The sequence below is a fragment of the Peromyscus maniculatus genome, chromosome 14, assembly GCF_049852395.1.
Source record: "Peromyscus maniculatus bairdii isolate BWxNUB_F1_BW_parent chromosome 14, HU_Pman_BW_mat_3.1, whole genome shotgun sequence".
Taxonomy (NCBI): Eukaryota; Metazoa; Chordata; class Mammalia; order Rodentia; family Cricetidae; genus Peromyscus; species Peromyscus maniculatus.
The window spans coordinates 1,039,141-1,058,968 of record NC_134865.1 but is presented as its reverse complement, the minus strand read 5'-3'; the positions used below and the strand labels follow the sequence as shown (position 1 = coordinate 1,058,968).

General features: G+C 42.3%; 1 protein-coding gene across 4 annotated transcripts in view; it reads left to right on the top strand.

Annotated features, from left to right (window-relative positions):
- The window catches only part of Atl1 (atlastin GTPase 1), a 63,362-nt gene extending 44,362 nt beyond the window's left edge, over nucleotides 1-19,000 (top strand). Inside the window, exons 7-14 of one of the 4 annotated variants that reach the window (XM_006985444.4) lie at nucleotides 2,567-2,659; nucleotides 3,990-4,128; nucleotides 9,774-9,901; nucleotides 10,824-10,880; nucleotides 11,357-11,428; nucleotides 14,015-14,446; nucleotides 15,455-15,469; nucleotides 18,307-19,000. In XM_006985444.4, coding sequence (XP_006985506.1) covers nucleotides 2,567-2,659; nucleotides 3,990-4,128; nucleotides 9,774-9,901; nucleotides 10,824-10,880; nucleotides 11,357-11,428; nucleotides 14,015-14,446; nucleotides 15,455-15,469; nucleotides 18,307-18,417 — 1,047 coding nt within the window. In that variant the 3' untranslated portion in view covers nucleotides 18,418-19,000. Of the gene's footprint in view, nucleotides 1-2,566; nucleotides 2,660-3,989; nucleotides 4,129-9,773; nucleotides 9,902-10,823; nucleotides 10,881-11,356; nucleotides 11,429-14,014; nucleotides 14,453-15,388; nucleotides 15,470-18,306 lie in introns of all 4 variants that reach the window. The other 3 variants (XM_076550553.1, XM_076550552.1, XM_016003904.3) reach the window with 3 other exon arrangements.
- The last annotated feature ends 828 nt before the right edge of the window (nucleotides 19,001-19,828 follow it).

Sequence of the window (19,828 nt, the reverse complement as noted above, 5' to 3'; positions counted from 1 at the left end):
GTATAATACAAGTGCTGTGACCCTTGACATTAAGTTCAAAGTCCAGAGAAAATGTAAAATGCATCCAAATCTCTAAAGCAACTACAGCCAACACTTAGTGAAGTTTATGCGCCAGGAGCAGGACAAGGCAATGATTCTGTGCCAAGCACTGTGCTTATCCTAATAATGAGCAACAAGAGATTCAGTCTTTGCCTTCAGAGGCTTGTGATCTATGATAAGCCAAAGCACTGTAGTACAGGAGTAGAGATCTGTGTTTTTCTGTCTAATCCCCAGTCTCCACTTCTAAGTATTAGTAGAACCCCTTCCAATGGGGAATCTACTCTCATTGGTTCAGGTGTAGGGGTGCACTCACCCCTTACAGAGAGAACTCCACTTAGACCCCCCATCCCTCTGACCACGGTGGTAGTTTCAGGACTGGTCATTCCATCACAGGTAGGTGAGTCCCCGGAACTTTGCTAGTAGAATTGTTATAAAAACTGAACTGCACAGCAGTGTTAATCTAATATGACCTCCAGAATCTCAGAGGTCATCTTGGCCATCACATAGAATGGACTAATTAAAAAGAGAAAGGGCTCTGGTCTTGCCAGTTATGGAACTGGTAAGACAGTCTATGCTTTTTAACTTAGTCGTGTTGGACTTGGATTTCCTTATTTACAATAGAAAGAAATTCATCAGGTCCTGGTGTTTAAGGTGTTATGATGGGGAAAGGACAGAATAACCCAGGGGCACAGGCAGTTGAACCTACAGTTACCCTAGGATTTCTGCATGCATCTGACAGAGCTGCCAGTGTCTATTTATCTTAACCATTTATACTCAAACTTCTTGTTGTCATTTCAAAGTTACTACTTAAAAAATAAATAGGAGATGGAAAGAAAGATAAGAGGAAGTCTGAGAAATCTAATTTTCTCATGGCACAAAGTTAAGGGTCAAACATAGCCTTAACATAATGGAATGTGATGCAGTGATGACTGTGAATGATAAGACGTTATGCAGCAGTATGGTGAATTTCACAAATACAGTGTTGAATGAGAACACACCAAACTAACCTATCACTTCTCAAGTCCCAGTAGTGGTGCCCTTGGGCAGAGGTAGAGGGAGGAAAGCAGGAGCGAGGACATTGTGATGTGATAGACAGTGTTTTCCATCTGGGTGCTAGTTACATGAAGTGTGGTTCCTGAAAGGGTGTTAAGCCGTGCCATTGTGTGTGATTTTCCGTATGTAGAATATGTTTCAACACAGAAGATTTTTTAAAGTGAGCATACAGTTTGTGAACTGGTGGTGAAAAACCAATTACTTGAAACTCCTCACTATCTTAAATGCCATCCTAAGTTTCCTAGACACGTAATCTCAATTATATTTTAATGTAATATTTGTCACTTTGGCTGTGACATTGATACTCTTGTGTTTTTTTACATAAACTTGTCTTTCTTTTTCCCTTGTCCTGCTCCTGGCGCATAAACTTCACTAAGTGTTGGCTGTAGTTGCTTTAGAGATTTGGATGCATTTTACATTTTCTCTGGACTTTGAACTTTTGTGATAAGAAAATGCATGCTATCATTTCTATAAAAATAGTAAAATACTTAGATTCAGGAAAAAGCTGGTGGAGGGTTGGCAAGATGGCTGAAGGGTAGAGGTGCTTGCTGCTAAGGCTTCGTAACCAGGTCTGACCCCTAGAACTCACACGGCGGGAAGAGAGAACGACTGTCGCCAATTGTCCTCTGACCTTGACACACAGATGCACAGGCGCATATATACAAAAAGTTTAAAAAGAAAACAAAAGGACTGGAGAGATGGTCTAGTGGTTAAGAGCACTGGCTGCTCTTCCAGAGGACCTGGGTTCAATTCCCAGCACCCACCTGGCAGCTCACGGCTGTCAGTCCCAGGAGGCCTGACACGTTTATACAGACAGACATGAAGGTAAAACACCATTGCACATAAATCAAAATCAATAAACATTTTTAAAAAAAAGTTTAAAAAGAAAACAAAAACATAAAAACTGGTAGCATCTGCTTGCCAGGGAGATTGCTGTGAGTTCTTTGACAGCCTGGTGTATACAGTGAGTTCAACAGCAGCCTGGACTCCATAGTGAGATTGTCTCTAACACTTGCATCTTCTTCAAGCTGGTCTGGTATCTTATGCATATATTCTACCATAGCCATAGAGAGAAAGAAACAGAGTAAGAAGAAAGGAAGGGAGAGGAGAGGAGAGAGAGAGAGAGAGAGAGAGAGACAGACAGACAGACAGACAGACAGACAGGAACACACCACAGAAAATCTAACTATGGCTCCCTTCAGTCAACTTAATGGTGGTTATGACTGTTGCTGATCTCAGTGGGATGCGTTCATCTTGGAGTTGGTAGAGCACTTACTGTTCCCACATTGTGAAGCAGGATGAGCTCAGGGCAGACGGCTGAGAAATGGATTCCACAGTATGGTAAGGAACATATGTGGTGTGTTCCTGTATGGTAAGGAACACGGTTAAGATGCAATAACAGGATTGGCTCCAGTAAAAAGCAGGGCCTGCAACCCCCGAGTACTCTCATCCATCCTTTCTTACTACTTTTCAGAGTCTGATATTTCTCGTGCGAGACTGGAGTTTCCCATACGAGTTTTCCTATGGAGCTGATGGTGGCGCCAAGTTCTTGGAGAAACGACTCAAGGTTGGTTCGCTGTTTAGGTGCCTGCCATTTCCACAGAATAAGCTAGAGTGTCTCTGTTGAATGATCTCCTGAATACCCAGGAGCCACAATTCCACTCACCTCTTGTAGTTTCTCTAATAGACAACCCAAGATGGATTTGTAATAAAATTTAGAATTGTGCTTTTAAGTTACCGTCGATGACTTTGATACAGATACTTCATAGGGGATATGTAAAACACTTATATTGGTGAAATTATTAAGGCTACTCCACGTAGTTAAAAGGAAGATTTATTTAGTGGGTAACTTACAAAAAGGGAAAGGTAGGTCGCAGGGTCTGGGGAAGGTGTATCGCAGTCCAGCGGTGTTCTCCGGAGCTCTGCACAGTCCACCTCCAAAGTTCAGCATCCCGGCACAGAGAGAGCGCTGGCCCATCCAGCTCTCGGGTCTCCAGGCGCCTCCCCTGGCCCCGCCTCGTAGGCGTGACAGTTGCCAGAGTCTCAATGGGGGTTGGAACTTCCAGATCCAAGCTGGAATGGCTACCCACTACACACTTACTTCTTCCTCAAGGCAAAACTTTCACCTTAAAGACTCAAAACAGTTCAATACTGCAGTGTAAATGTCTAAATGTATTTCATTCTGCCTTTTCTACAGACTGTTAAACACATGTCTAGAAGGGACTGGTGGTGTTTAGGCTTGTATGAAATACCTAGCCATTCAAGTGCCTTTTTTGAATTTAAGTATGGAGCTGGTTGTTGGTTTGTTTATTAGTGACAACTTCATACAAGCTAGGGTCACCTAGGAAGAGAGAATTTCAATTGAGAAAATTCCTCCATCAGACTGGCCTATAGCTAAGTGTGTGGGAGGGCCCAGCCTACTGTGGGTGGTGTCCACCCTGGGCAGGTAGCTCTGGGTTGTATAAGAAAGCAAACTGACCAAGTCCCTAGGAGCAAGCCAGTGAACAGCACTCCTCCATGGCGTCCGGGTTCCGACCTTGGGATCCTGGCCTGACTTCCCTTGGTGACAGACTAGAAGGTGAAGCGGAAACCACCCCAAGCTACTTTCAGTGGTGGTGTTATCACAGCCATGGAAAGCGAACTATGACAGGAATTTTCCCCGGAGATTAGTCTGCTGCTGTGATAGGCCTGGCCATGTGGTTTTGAAGGAAAACAGAGGCTTCTATCTTGTGCTAATTGTACCATGTGTTTGCCACACTTAGTTATAGCTATATGGACAAATCCAGCCCTTTAATCCCAGCCACACCATGCCATTTTACCATCATGGAAGCTGATAGGCAAAGCCAAGCCTTTGTTTCTGTCCCAAGAAAGTTCACCCTCAGAATGCCTTTCTGCAGGTCTCAGGGAACCAGCATGAAGAACTACAGAATGTCAGAAAGCACATCCATTCCTGCTTTACCAACATTTCCTGTTTTCTCCTACCTCATCCTGGCTTGAAAGTGGCCACGAACCCAAACTTCGATGGGAAGCTGAAAGGTTTGTCTGCCCTTGACTGAGTTTGCTAGCGTCATGCGTCGTCCCTTATCTGCCAGCGCCTGCGGCTGCTGACTTAGCTTCTGCACTAACAAAAGGCACATGGCACAGTCCTGGTCAGGGAAGGGGGGGTCGGGCTTGGCGCTGCAGCTTCCCGTGAGTCAGCTGACACACAGGACCAAACCCTGCGTCCACCAGCAGCAGGCAGCAGCCCCCCCCCTCACCTCTGTGCTCTGAAAAGTGCTTGTGTGTGCTTGGTCCCCTCATTGTAGTAATCAGAATGGGAAAGTGTCTGTGGTTTTGGAATATTGCATTTGTTGAAATACATAGTTTGGGGCTGAAAGCAAACAGTACATTCAGTACTGAACCCAGGCTCTTTAAAATAGCAGCTGGAGAATTTAACAAATGATAAGAACAAGTTTCTCTAAAACAGAAGAGTAGACACTGTTTCCAGCTAGAATCCTCTCACGGCGTGTAATTTGTACTAACAGAGTGGACTCCTGTTTGAAAAGACACGGGAGTGGAGGGGAGGTCTTCAGAAGCTCCCATCACTGAGGGCAGAAAAGCTCTCTGTAGACTTTTGCTCTCTAGTTAATTCAAGGCAGTTCAAGGCAGTTTTGACGTGTTACTTGTGAGCCTACCACTGAACACACCATGGAATTCACCCTTTCTTGTCTCATTTATTATGGCTTTTTTTTTTTTTTTTTTTTTTGCATTGTGCCGGGGTGAAACAGTGGCAGTACAAATGTTTTTTCAGCACAAGTATTGCCAAGGGGATTTTCAGTGACATTTAAAAATGACAACATAGCTTGTATCCCGTTTTTAGAAACTAGCAGAATTGACCAGCAACAGTACTTCCCCTAGTGTCCATGGAATTCTCTGACTCCTTTACCTTTAACTTTGGCAGTCGATAGAGTAAGAGAATTCTAAATTCCTCAGCTACCAGCATTGCGTTGCTATTCAGAATCATCCTCTGTTCCCTTTTTTACCACAGCAGATGGCAGTGGGCACATGGCATTAGCATGTGGATGCCAGAGGCCTGTGGTCTCACTGTTGCCTCTGAACTCTAACCCACTAGTGGACGGACACACAGCCCGCTCACGATCATGAAATTACTAATGGCCTCAGTGTGTCTTGAATACATCACACAAAGAGCAGGCTTCCATAAAGCCTCTCTTTCTTCTCTGGAGTTGGGAGCTGTAAACAGGAGGGGGACGCTGAACAAGAGCTCCTTATGAAGAAGGCGGCCCGCTGGCCTGGGCCGCCACAGCTGCCCGCAGCTGCAGCTCATCGCCTAGGGCAGCTCACAGTGCCCCCGCTCAGGAAGGGTTAGGAAACGTCACACAGACACACATGCCTGCTGTGTAAGCACTTGTTCCCGTCCAGTTGTCCACGCGTCCACAACGACACTGGTCCAGGTAGTTGACCGCATCCATCTGTCAGCACAGAGCTTGCAAAGTAGCTAGTCCAGGAGAAAGAGAAATGCAAACTGGCTTCAGTTGCCCTAAAAGTTCTGTTTTCATGAGGCTTGTATACCTTATAGGACTGCTGCTAAATCTACCTTGTGTACAGAAACGTCCTACTTTTTCTCAGTGTCTTCTTTGGCAGCTTTGAAAATCTGTTATCTACAGTATTTTTCCATCCAGCACTACATTTTTTCCCTTTTATTGAAAATAGATTTTTTTCCTCCCATAATATATCCCGATTATGGTTTTCCCTCCCTCTATTCTTCCCAACTCCTCCCCTCCCATATGGATCTACTCCCTTTCTGTCTCTCATAGAAAATAAACAGGCTTCTGTGGGATGATAATAAAATGAAATAAGATAAAACAAAAACTAACCCATCAGAAATGGACAAGACAAATAGAAGGAAAAGAGCCCAAGAGAAGGCACAAGAAACAGACCCACTCGTTCCCACACTCAGGAATCTCATGATATGTACACACAGGAACTGTAGAGTAAAAGAGAAGGAAAAATAAAATCATGTTTCAAAAAGGAAGAGCACGGACATGCCATTATGAGACAAGGATCCTCCAAAGATGCCCTTGAGTTCATTTTCTGTTGGCCATTAAGTGCTGGGCACACAGCCTACCCTTAAGAGGAGTTTGTTTCCCCAGTGAGACTCCCTAGGAAGAGACAAAACTTTCATTTCCACAAACTTTGTACCACCATTGCACTAACATATCTTGCAGTCAGGATACCATGGAAGATGAAAGAGTTTATGGCTGGGTTGGCAATGTGCAGAGAGCACTTCCTGTACCAAACGCTAACATGTAGGGGAAGCTCTGTGGAGGCCAGCCTGACTTCTTCCTGTTCAGTGTGTCGTGCAGAGAGCACTTCCTGTACCAAACACTAACACGTAGGGGAAGCTCTGTGGAGGCCAGCCTGACTTCTTCCTGTTCAGTGTGTCCTGCAGGTGTTGTCTTCAGCAGTGTGGCTTGATGTCAGCTTGTGGAGAGCAACCTATCGTCTTGGCAACAGCCCAAGTCGTTTGGGAGTTTTTGTGGGACCCCTTTGGCCAACCACTCAATTAGATGTAACCCAATCCAGTACTGGAAGCGTCATTTGGTGACTAGAGGCGTACAGTTGTGGTCCTGTCTCTCCCATTGTTTGGCGATTTCACTTAGCTCTCCTTCATATGTGTGTATATTTTAGTAAGCTTCTCCCATATTAAGTTTCCACACTACCCTTCAAACGGCTCTTAATTTTAGCTGTCTCTCCCTGTATTCCCTCGTCTCCCTCTTCCTTCCCCCTTTCCACTCGATCCTCCCATTCCAGTCTCCCAGCTTCCTATCTGTAACTATCTATTCTCTTTCCCTGTCCTAGGGAGATCTATTTGTTCCCCAGCACCTTACTCTATGCCCAACCTCTGGCTTTCTATGAATTGCAGCTAGGTTAGCATTTGACCTAAAAGCTAATATCCATATATAAGCAAATGTATACCACATTTGTCTTTCTGGGTCTGTGTGCTACCTCACTCTGGAGGATGTTTTCTAGTTCCATCCATTTACCTACAAATTTTATGATTTCTTTTTTTTTTAATGGCTAAGTAATACACCATTGTGTAAATGTATCACATTTTAAAAATCTATTCTTCTGTTGAAGGGCCTCTAGATTGTTTCCAATTTCTGGCTATTATGAATAGAGCAGCAACAAACACACAAACTTTTATCCTGGCTGCCCTATGAGCTAGCTCTGGTATTCTTCACAGGGCTCGCATGGGAGTGATTGTCTCTAGCAAAGAAATGTGTGCTGGATGCAAACAACTGTGAAAACTTTGTTCTTTGGTGGTAGGTTCTCATGTGCTATTTCAGAGGCAGAAATAACTTTCTAACTCATCATCAACACCAATAATTTGCCCACTGTCCTACAAAGCATTGCAATTATTGCCATCTTTAATAGCACAAGAAATAAAAAGTCTTTCCAGTGTTCTTTAAAATGTTATGATTAATTTAATTGCTGTTAATGAAGGAACTTCCCATACTGGAAACCAGAGGTCAAAAGTGTTGAGTCATGTTCATTCACACTACATTCAACTAGCTTTTACTGAATTGAATACCCCTGCTAGCATAGTCTTTTAATTAGCAGGGAGTTATATAGAACAATCAGGTAACCACAGCATACACTGTGGGGCAGCTTCCTTAGCAGAAGTTATCAGAGTCAAATGCTAGACAATTTTTTTTTTAAGAAATGGTATGTCTAATGACTTGGCAGGTTATCTTGAGAAGTTACTGTCCTTTGCTAGTTTACACCCTAAATCCTATACTGGCGCTCCTACTCTATAGAGTTATTTATAAAGCATACATTGTATGGAGTATTTATTTGGTAACTAATGTAACTACCACATTGGCCCAGCTCCTGCATTCCCAAAAAGTTTTTGCTCTCTTGAGGCAAAATTTACTGAAGAAATTATGAAGATACAACATGACCTTGAGTGTTCCTCCACCTACACATCTACTGAACACTCATAGGGCCCTCTGGAAACTGATCAGAACTTGTCTGACCATGTCCCAGACTGTGAATTTACTGTGGTCAAATAATACTATTATTAATATATTGTTATTTCCTGGACCCATCATTAGAATGGTTAACAATGGTTCCAGGGAAAGCAGAGATGTCTAACACTATTTTCAGAGCACACTATGCCCAAATATGCTGGTTGCTTTAATAATAGTTACCTTTCTGGTTTAGTAGACCTATATCTATTTTCATTCCATTCCAATTTCATAAGAAAAAGTTTGGGTAGAAGTGTGTGTATCTGTGTGTGTGTGTGTGTGTGTGTGTGTGTGTGTGTGTGTGTGTGTGTGTCTGTGTGTGTGGTTTTATAAGGAAAATACTTTATTATATAGACATTTAGGAAGAACTGATACAGTCTAGATATATTGCAGTAATCATTTACTTAGAAACCAAGTCATACCTCTTATACATAGTGTGCACATTTCCCCATGTATTTAAAATGACTTACACAGTTTTCCATGTGTAGAACTTACTTCACCATCTACAGTCTGTAGTTTTACTAAGTCTGTGCATTAAGCTTGAGCTCACAGCTAAGAATGGGTAAATAACAGAGTCTACTGCTGATCTGTTTTAAGGCCTGACTGGCCTCTTCTTGCTGTGTTATTTTGTGCTGCTGAATTCTGCCACTGAAACTATAAAGTTTGTTACCACAGTTTACCCAGCTTTCAATACTTACAAGGCAGGCACAGGAAACGCAGGAGAATTTGGAGGCAATACCTTACAAGCCATGAATTATCTGTCCCCTATGTTTTCGTTACAGATGTGGTCTCAGCTGGGGGTGATGGCACATGCTTATAAACCCAGCAATTAGGAGGTAGAAAGAGGAGTTCAAGGCCAGACTTGGCTACATAACAAGTTGGAGGCCAGCCTGGGATATTTACAATCATGTATGTGCCCCTCACTGACACCCCAAGTAGCTGTGGTAGCACACATCTATAACCTGAGCATTTAGGAGGCAGAGACAGGAGGATCCCTGCAAATTAGAGACCTATATAGTGAGACCCAGGGATATAGCATGATCTTATTATCATGGTCTTATTATTAACCAGGGAAGACATGAATGACTGGACTCAAATAATCCTGAGTCAGCCCCACAAGGATTTGGAACTAGAGGTGCACACCACCACACCCAGCTTCCCAGTTTTTGAGCCTCTATACATAACCATAAGTAAGATCCAAGGGTCTCAGACTACATGAAATGCTTACATAAATGGGCTTGTAATACTGGGAGGTAGTGGCACACACCTTTAATCCCAGCACTCCAGAGGCAGAGGCAGGTGAATCTCTGAGTTCAAGGCCAGCCTGGGCTACTCAGAGAAATCCTGTCTCAAAAATACAAAAAAAAAAAAAAAAAAAAAAAAAAGAGTGGGTGAGGGAGCTATAAAATGTGTTTAACATTTAATGTTAAGAAATACTTTATAGGTGTAAGACATGTGAGTGGAGCTGAGAGCCAAGCGTGGACATGTGTCAGGAAGAATCACTCTCAATAGTTTGGAGTGGCTAAGTATAGGACAGTGAGTGGTAGCATTTCCACTGAGGCCAGGGAAATGGAGGCAGATGAAGGTTTTATTCTGTGCATGGAGGATTGGACTGGATTTTTAAAATAATGGTGAGTTTGCTTTCAATTGTAGAAATAGATGATGAATTCATCAAAAACTTGAAAATACTGATTCCGTGGCTCCTTAGTCCTGAGAGCCTAGATATTAAAGAGATCAATGGGAATAAAATCACCTGCCGAGGTCTGCTGGAGTACTTCAAGGTATCGTTCCCATTTCTATACCTCTCGTGAGTACTTCCCTTTGACGTGTCTTTCACATAAAAATTCTGTGGGGCAAATGTATAAGGTGCCCATAAAAAGGCTTTGGAAAATTATGGCACACCTAAGAAGTCACTTTCTGAGAAAATAAAATATTTTTTGAGGAAACTCATTATAAGTAAATTTACCATCTGTTTTTAACTCGAGGGAACTATACTTTGAAATAAAAATATATCAGAGTTGAACAAACCTTTATGGGCGTGTTCACAGAGTCCCCTCATACTGAATTTCACCTTAAAGATTATCCGTAGGCAACTGTATTTTCTTCCTGAAAAATAATTCTTCCAAACTGCTATCTGCACCAATTTTAAATTTGTATTTACCTCTTGACTTTACTAACACCAGATGCCCTTTGCCAACATGACTATCTAATGAAGAAATTAACCTGATTTGTCAAGTGCTTCAAGATTAAATGTCAATCTTTAAAGTTGGTATTTCACCAACTGAAATGCCTTTTTGTGTGACCTCCTTCCTTCGTCACTCTCAACTGGCTGTTTGTGAATTTCTAGTCTAACACTAGATGTGCTTATGGTGTGGACTCGTTATCCCTGAAAAGATTGGGTCCATACAGCTTATGTATCAGCAGGGCACAGGCTTACTGTGAACAGGTTACTCCATCAGAGGGATTTGAGCAAGCTTTTAAGGGAGATGACTTAAGCCTTCCTGAAGAAGGGCAGCATTGGCATGTGGCTATGTATGAAAAGAGCATTTCAGAAAGAAGGAACAGCATTAGCTAAAAAAGCAAAGAAAGAAATAATAGTTCCTGAAAATATTTAGTTGTCAAGACCCTAAAATACAGGTTAACATAAGAAATGTTGAATGAAATTGCTTGACTGAGTCTTTTTCCTGTTTGGTTTTGTTTTAGGCATACATAAAGATCTATCAAGGTGAAGAATTACCACACCCCAAGTCCATGTTACAGGTGCGTACTCATCAGGAGGCATGATGTTTAAGCTTGTTTGTCTCTGAGGCCACATTTTCCTGCCTGTAGTCACCTAGAGATCACTTGCCTTACCCATGTGTCTATCTGAACGCTCCACACGAACACACCAGTGTTACTTAGGTTGAGATCCACTTTGTACCAAAGACTCTCCCTCCTCTGTGTGTGGACTCTGCTTAGAAACATACTCCTCCTGTTCTGGCTGGTACACTCTCCCCCCGCCTTCACAGGAGGTGAGACTAGGCTGCTCTTCAGAGAAAGGTCATCCGAATGGACATTCCCTGTAGCATCGTGGCTTGCTGAGCAAACATCTAGGTTCTGTACATCTTAAAAGTTAATAATTTAAACGTGTGGAGGAACACTTGTGACTCCTTGCTGGCTGGTCCTGGCACATTTCTTGCATGCGGCCCTGACACAGACGACTCCACTGCGCACTAATGTGTGTACTTTGTCCCAAGGCCACAGCAGAAGCCAACAATTTAGCAGCTGTCGCGACTGCCAAGGACACATACAACAGGAAGATGGAGGAGGTGAGCATTCAGGGTTTGAAGACGTACTTCTTCTTTGAACCCACTCTCTGATGTCGCACCACACTGAGTGCACAGAGGTGACTTGAATGTCACTTTGCTCAGTATGTATGTATCACATGTCTTGTGTCCCTAAGATACTTTAAAACAGAACATTACAAAGCGGGCATGGGAAGCTGAGGCAGAAGAATTGCCAGGAAGGTGAAGTGAGTGTACTAAGTTTAAGCCTAGCCTGGGGTACAGTGAAATGAAACCCTGTGTCAAGAAATCACACACACAATGCACTTTTACAGGCATTTAAACATTAGTTCTCTCCTAACAAAATATCCTTACTCATGTTTTCTTTGGCCAGATCGTCCCACTGGAAGATTCAGTGGCTAAAAACATGCTACTCTCTTCACTGTGCATATTTGATTCTATAGTCTTATTATTTCTCTGAAAACTTGTAAAAAAAAAAAAAAAAACCAAAAATCAAGCCTCAGGAACCAGTATTTTTCATTTTAGTTTTAACTAATGTAAGAAGTATTATTTTCCCCTAAAAAGTGTTATAATCAAAGTTACATCTAAAATTGATGGACTCTTAAAATCAAGAGAAATTTAGTATAAAATTAAAGAATAACCAGTTGTATTACCAATATTAAAACTATAGCCAAAGTTAAGGACGTGGTTAGCTGGAAATCGCTTTGTAACTCTCTATGTGTGTGGTGATTGAGAGGCGCATACATGTGCGTGAGTGTGGGATTTAGGAGATGCACACATGCACGTGAGTGTGGTGATTGGGAGGTGCACACATGCACATGAGTGGGATTTAGGAGATGCACACATGCACGTGTGTAGGAATTGGGAAGCACACACATGCACATGAAGGCCAGTGGAAGCTGTTGAGTGATTTCCTCTGTTACTAACTACCTTGTTCCTTTAAGAGAGGCTCTCACACTGCAGGAGAAGCTAAGCTGGCTGGCCAGTGAGCTCCTAGGATCTTCCTATCTCCAGCCCACAGTGCTGGAGTATAGGCATGTGCAGCTGTGCCCAGCTGTTTCACATGGTGTTGGGGTTTGAGCTCAGGTCCTCATGTGCATAAGCAGTTACTTCTGCCCACTGAGCCATCTCCCTGGCCTACCTTGTAACTTTTTAAAAACTTGAAAATACAGTTCAAGAACATTCTATGTGCTTCTATTACTCTAAGAAACATCCAGTTGGCTCCATTCAAAGTAAACAGTGAAAGAGCTAAGGAAAATATACTTCTTGGTTCAAGAGTTTTATAGTACTGATTATTATTTTAGATTAAACTTCACTGGTCAAAATTACTTCAGTATAACTTGACTTCTGAAAGAACTGCATTATTTCTGTGTTTTCTCAGCTTTGTATTCATTCTGTGAACAAACAGTTGGCAATTATGTGGGTCATGTCTTTTTTATCTTTGAGAATTTGTTAAGTCAATAGATACTATTTCCTGTGTCTTAGAAGAGGGGCTGGGCATGGTGGCACCTTTAATGCCAGACCGAGGACACAGAAGTAGGTGGATCACTGTAAGTCTGAGGCCAGCCTGTCTATAGAGCTAGTTCTATGCCAGGGTTTCGATAAAACATCCCTGTAGAGAGACAGAAGAGGATAAAGAATGGCTTTATTAGCTGGGCGGTGATGGCGCATGCCTTTAATCCCAGCACTTGGGAGGCAGAGGCAGGTGGATCTAACTGTGAGTTCGAGGCCAGCCTGGTCTACAGGATGAGTTCCAGGACAGCCAGGGCTTCACAGAGAAACCCTGTCATGACAAACAAAACAACAACAAAAAGCAAAACAAAACAAAAACCCCAAATCAAACCAAACCAAATCAAAGCCTTTATTTTTTTATTTTTTTTATTTTTTTGCTTTTGTTTTTGTTTTTCGAGACAGGGTTTCTCTGTGTAGCTTTGCACCTTTCCTGGATCTCACTCTGTAGACCAGGCTGGCCTCGAACTCACAAAGATCTGCCTGCCTCTGCCTCGCGAGTGCTGGGATTAAAGCCTTTATAAGGCTCTACACCAGCCACCTTTTCTAGCGCTGCCTCATGGATGTGGGGACAGTCTGGACTGACAGCACATATGCATCCTTCCTCTGTCCCTGACAGAAAACGCAGCAAGTAATTTTGTCAGGCACACATCACTGTGTACTTACATAGACCTACATGATTTAGGTCAGGCACTCAACTTGTCTTCTTGATGTAATAAAAAACATAAACGTAAGAGGTATGAGGTTGTAGCTAGCGTAACACAGAATACTATGTTACAGTGAACTTTTAACAAGTAGAAATCAGCTCTAAATAATGATGGAAAGTACAGTGTGGTGAACAGTCATTTATTATGACAGTCTCTGTACTGCATGTAACGGTATACGTTATATGTAAACGACCACTGTTTACTAGGTCGTCCACACTAACTGGACCGTAACTGACCACTCTTCTGGCTGCAGTGTCCCTGGGTGATGGAAACGAAGTCCGTCACTGAGTTCATCGTTCCTATGCAGCATTCCAGCGTACTCCAGTGAAAACTGTGGATACAGTTGTTTATCTGCTCCCTACCACATAAACAAATACTTCTCTCTCTGACATAGATTTGTGGTGGTGACAAACCATTCCTTGCCCCTAATGACCTGCAGACCAAGCACCTGCAGCTAAAAGAAGAATCTGTGAAGTTATTCCGAGGGGTGAAGAAGATGGGCGGGGAAGAATTCAGCCGGCGTTACCTGCAACAATTGGAGAGTGAGATAGATGAACTTTACATTCAGTACATTAAGCACAATGACAGCAAAAATATCTTCCACGCAGCTCGCACCCCAGCCACACTGTTTGTCGTCATCTTTATCACATACGTGATTGCTGGTGTGACTGGGTTCATTGGCTTGGACATCATTGCCAGTCTGTGCAACATGGTCATGGGACTGACTCTTATCACCCTGTGCACCTGGGCATACATCCGCTACTCTGGGGAGTACCGAGAGCTGGGGGCCGTCATTGACCAGGTAGCTGCGGCCTTGTGGGACCAGGTAAGAGTTCTTTTATTTTCCTCAGTTAAATTCTGCACACACTGTGTAGCCAGCGTTCATTCAGTAGCAGAAATACACGGTGAACATGTCTTAGACCAGCTCTTTAAAACTTTACAACATGGCAAGATATGAACAACTAACTACAGTGTGTCCTACACAACTGACATGCTAGTATTTAAAACATACGTGGATAAACGGCATTTTTACTTTCTAATTCTAAAATGTTAATAGTGTTAGAAGTATGAGAAACAGTTACTTAGCTGCTTGTGACCCTGTGTTGAACTTAACCTAGCACTTGACTGGCACTGGCTTTGTGAGGGGCGTACATGACCTACTGTCACTGGTTATCCTATTCCTCTCATTAGTATCACAGTTGATTTGATCTAGACTTTTGAGCAAGCCACAGCAGGAGCCAGTGGTCATGAACCAGCTGCTTGTGCATCAGTTAGCTTCAGCTGAGGGAGTCAGGGCCACCATGACAACTTACTAGCTTACTCTTCCAGAAGTCTCTTTATTAGTTATTGAGAATTTAGGGACATTAAAGATCTCCATACAATTTTATATTTTAAGCTTTTGAACATTTGTGGTCTAGAGGTAGCTAATAGTAGCAACACCCCCACCCAGCATGAAGAGCACACTGTCTGTACTCCACAATAGAATGTTAGCTAAGGAGCTGTGTGCCTTGGAGGAATCAAGCTGAAATGAACTGATGAGAGCACATGGGGAGTGAATGCAGCTCATCTGGATCCCAAGCTACTCAGTATCTCAGCACACAAAGCTAAAGACAGGTATCTGTGTAAACTTCAAGACCCTCCTAGAACACAACGGTAAAACCTATCAGAAATACAGAACTGGTTCTTTAAAGTATTTTTGTAAAATATGGAATCTAAACTGATGAATCTTCAGGAGTATTTGTCTTAATGCTCACAATTGATATTGCAGATGAAGTTGAAAATTATGTTATTAAACAAACTATAACTCTTCCTTTTAAAATTGCCTCTGCTACAGGGAAGCACAAATGAGGTGAGTTAACATTTTTAACTAAGATATATATTTGTAAATGTAATGTGATGTTCCTGTTTACAACTACTAGGTATTATAGGATATCTTAGAAAATACTTCTCTAGAATATAAGTCTATATGAATTTTTAACATATTCCAAATATTATGTAGGATTTAGCTTGCACAGAAGTGTCATTAAAGAGTGCTTGTTTTAGTTCCTATGTAGAAAATTTTGTGGGTTAAGCTCTAATGTTGCATGATTTGATTTCCCCATGGTGGTCAAATACTGGACAAGAGGAAGCAAGCAGGAGCGAAGGGTTCATTGGCTCAGCTGAAGAGGAGACCACAGCAGAGAAGGCATGGTGGCAGAAGCCTGAGGCAGCTGCAGGCAGGGAGCAGAGAAAGATGGACACTGTGCTCAGCATCTTTCTCTTTTTGAATTCCCTCTGGGACCACAGCCCACGGACTAGATAGTCTTGCCCACACTGAGGGTGGGTCTTCTCTGCCTAGTTAATCTTTCTGGAAACAACCTCATAGAAATACCCAGAGATGTTTCCATAGGGATCCAAATTCCCCAAGGTTGGCAATGGAGACCGACCATGGCGGTGTCCTTTGCTCTTCTGCAGTGAAGCCCGCGGTCTGCAATCTGAGTAAATGCTGTCTCAGAGGGTATTCCGATGCAGCTGCCACCATTAAGGACTTTGGCTTCGGGCTGACAGTACTCATTAGCCCACTTTAAGAGGGCTCCATCACAGGATGCACACATGCCTTCTTTGCACACCTCAAACCTGGCCTGTGAACTAGCATTCCTTCCTCCTCTCCATGTGCACATGGAAAGAAGCTGAGCTTCCAGAAAGAAACAATTACACTAAGAAAAAGTATGTCTATACAAGTGTTGGATCATTTTCTTCAAAGCTAATCTCAAACAACAAGTAATTCTTTTCTCAGTTTCTGCTTGACTCTATAAGTGAATTATGTCCTTTAATCAAATACCAGTGGAACATTTAATATTTTAAAGTCAATAACAGCTACTTTGTATAAAAGTAAATAAACTCACTAGGAAAACAAAACAAATTTCAACTTTGTACATAAAACCTTGGGTGGGGGACCTAATGCTTGAAGAGAACTGGAATTAAACCAAGTCTACCAGAAGCAGAATGTGACAGACTAGGATGATACCACACTGTACTGACCACATTTAGAGAACTGAACACAGCACCATCCGCACTTACTGTGTTCAGCTCTAGGGGCTGGAGAGACGGCTCAGTGGTTAAGAGCACCGACTGTTCTTCCAGAGGTCCTGAGTTCAATTCCCAGCACCTACATGGCGGCTCACAATCGTCTACAACTGTACTCCCATGGGATCCAGTGCCCCCCTCTGATAGAAAGACATACATGATGACAAAGCATCATATACATAAAATACATTAATAAATCTTAAAAAAAAACAGCTATATAGAATCACAGATGAAAAACTTCTTGAGAATAGCTATGTAAATATTAAGCTGTTACCCAGTTCTTAAAAATATTCAAAAACAAAAGACTCCAGAAAGAGTTTGAATTGAGTGTTTGGTATGTGACAGTCAGGGGAGATAGATCTCACACCCTAGCCAAGAGGAAAAACTAAGATACTTGGACTACCCAAAAATGTGCAGTTTGGAAAAAGAGGATTGCTGGGTGCAGTGGCATGTGCCCATAATCCCAGCACTCAGCAGGTGGAGGAGGCAGGATAATAAATTTGAAGCTAATCTGCATCACATGGTGAAACCCAACCTTAAGAAAACCCCTAAAATTCTTTTGATTCAAATACCATTAAACTAATACAAGGAATAATCAGAGGAGGTCATTTCAGTGAGGAAAGGCTTTCTGAAGTGGAAATAGGGCAGGCAGAACGTGTGAATAAGGGAACCCAGCTTGGGGAAGGAGCAATACCCTTCAGCTGACCCAGCACATACACAAGAATGGAAAAGTAGCCCGTTCTGAAAATAGATTCACAGCAGGAAGTTACAGGTCTAAGTTTTCTAAAACTGGCAATATTTATAATGTGAGATGTCCACATATCCCTGGGACATGGGAAACGGTTGGACTGGGAGACAGTATTCTAAGAGATGTTTAAGATGTTTAAGTGCAGGCAGAGCATGTCTGCATGTAGCACATGCCAGGGAACTGAAACTACATTTTAAGATAGTAGTTATTGGTCTGTTTGTTTTATGTGTGTGAGTGTTTCAGCTGCACGTAAGGCTGTGTACTATTTGCATGCAGTATCTAGTGGAGGCCAGAAGAGGGTGTCAGATCCCTTAGGACTGGAATTACAGGTAGTTGTGAACCACCATGTAGATACTGGGAATTGAACCCAAGTCCTCTGGAAGATGAACCAGTGCTCTACCCGGCTAAGCCATCTCTCCAACCCCTGCTAGTTTGTGTTTGATAGAAGATAATGATATAAAGAACATTAATTCAGGACTGAGAAGATGGCTCAGTGGGTAAACCTTTTGCCACCCGAGAGTAAGGACCCGAGTTCAAGTCTCCAATAGCCACTTAAATGTCAAGTGGATGTGGTGATTCACCTATAATCCCTATGCTTAGAAGGTAGAGATGGGATTCTCTGGATAAGCTTGCTAGCTAGACTGGCCAAATTGGGTGAGAGACCCTGCCTCATATATAATGTGGAGAGCAATAGGGGAAGACACCAACAACTTCTGGCCTCTACCCACATCCACACATGCATGCATACCATATACAAAAATGTATTTAAAATGTGACTTCAGCATGCTGTATTTTATATAGTACTATAAGCTAAAAAGGGAAAAAGCTATACCTGTGTGCTTAATGTTTTATACCCGACTCTTATATTCTAGGCTTTATACAAGCTTTACAGTGCAGCAGCAACCCACAGACACCTGTATCATCAAGCTTTTCCTGCACCAAAGTCAGAGCCTACTGAACAACCAGAAAAGAAGAAAATTTAAGTCAGTAAAAACAAATGCAGGTGCATGACCATTTGTCACTTGACTATCAGAGCTTTTGTTTCCATGCAAACATTCAAAGTGCTTCCTTCAGAACAGAGTGAAAGCCAAACGCCTGAGAACTCGAGCAGTCCAATTCTTTCCTCCAGTGATTAATAAGCAGATGTATGTATGCATGGGTATTTGTTAATATGTGCAGTTTCCTGATTTTCGTCTTTAAATACGCTGTTATCATTTCAGGTATTTGTAAACTGGAGGACAGTAGAGGTGTTCTCCTTGACTTCACTAAGTTCTACTACTGGGTTATAATTAAATATTGTGTGATACCACTCCAGGTTTGGATATGCTCATTTAATTTCTATAGGAAATTTAAGTTATTTTGTGTAACTATTTGTTAAAGCACAGCGTAACTCAGCAGGCTTGATTTCCTCTATATAATCTTATACATACCACAGGCTCTTATCTTGAAATATATTTAAGAGCTTAAAAGTTGCTTTACCAAAACGATACATTGTTTCTTTTTATATTTATGACTTAATATAGAATGTAAGTCTCTTGATTAAAAATGCACAAAAGTTGTTTTGTACGTGTGTTTGAGTTTCACGGCTCTGTATAGTTTTTCATTTGGTACACCGGAAATGTATTCTCATAGGTTTATTCTTTTAATATGTGAACTATTAAACTTTACCCTGGTTCCTAACATTAAAACAAATGCTCGCTGACTCTGCAACTATTTGGGAGGTGCTGCTGTGGCATGAAGGGCTTATCCTACTTTAATTCAAGATGCATTTTCTTCTGATACCATTTCAAGAGGAGAGTGGCTGTCAGGGTGGCATGACCACACACTATTTCTGATACCATTTCAAACTTAAGAAACACAAGCTAAAAAAAAAGTGTATTGCTTTATTTTTCTGGACAGAACCCTGCTGTGCAGCTTAGGCTGGCTTCAGCTTGTGCCCCTCCTGCCCCCCAACCCTGAGGACACAGCATGTGCTCTCTCCACAGTGTCCTTCATGTTCATACAAACCAGGGGGCCTAGAATTGATTTCTGATGACTGAAATCTTTAGTGGAGTTTTAGTAAGTAAACCAAATGCGAGAGGAAAATAAAACGAGGTGGGAGGCTGAGTGTGGTGGTGCACACCTTTAATCCCAGCCCTTGGGAGGCAGAGGCAGGTGGATCTCTGTGAATTTGAGGCCAGCCTGGGCTACAGAGCGAGATCCAGGACAGCCAGGACTGTTCCACAGAGAAAGCCTGTTTCTAACAAACAAACAAAGAAGGGCGGTGGGAGGGGAGAGTGGTAATGGGGAAAAGGTCATGCCCTTATCTATCTGGGAGCCCCAAACAGGTTTAATTGTCTCAGTAACGGTGACCAAAGGCCAGTAGAGACAGGAGAGTACGTGCAAGTTCGCATC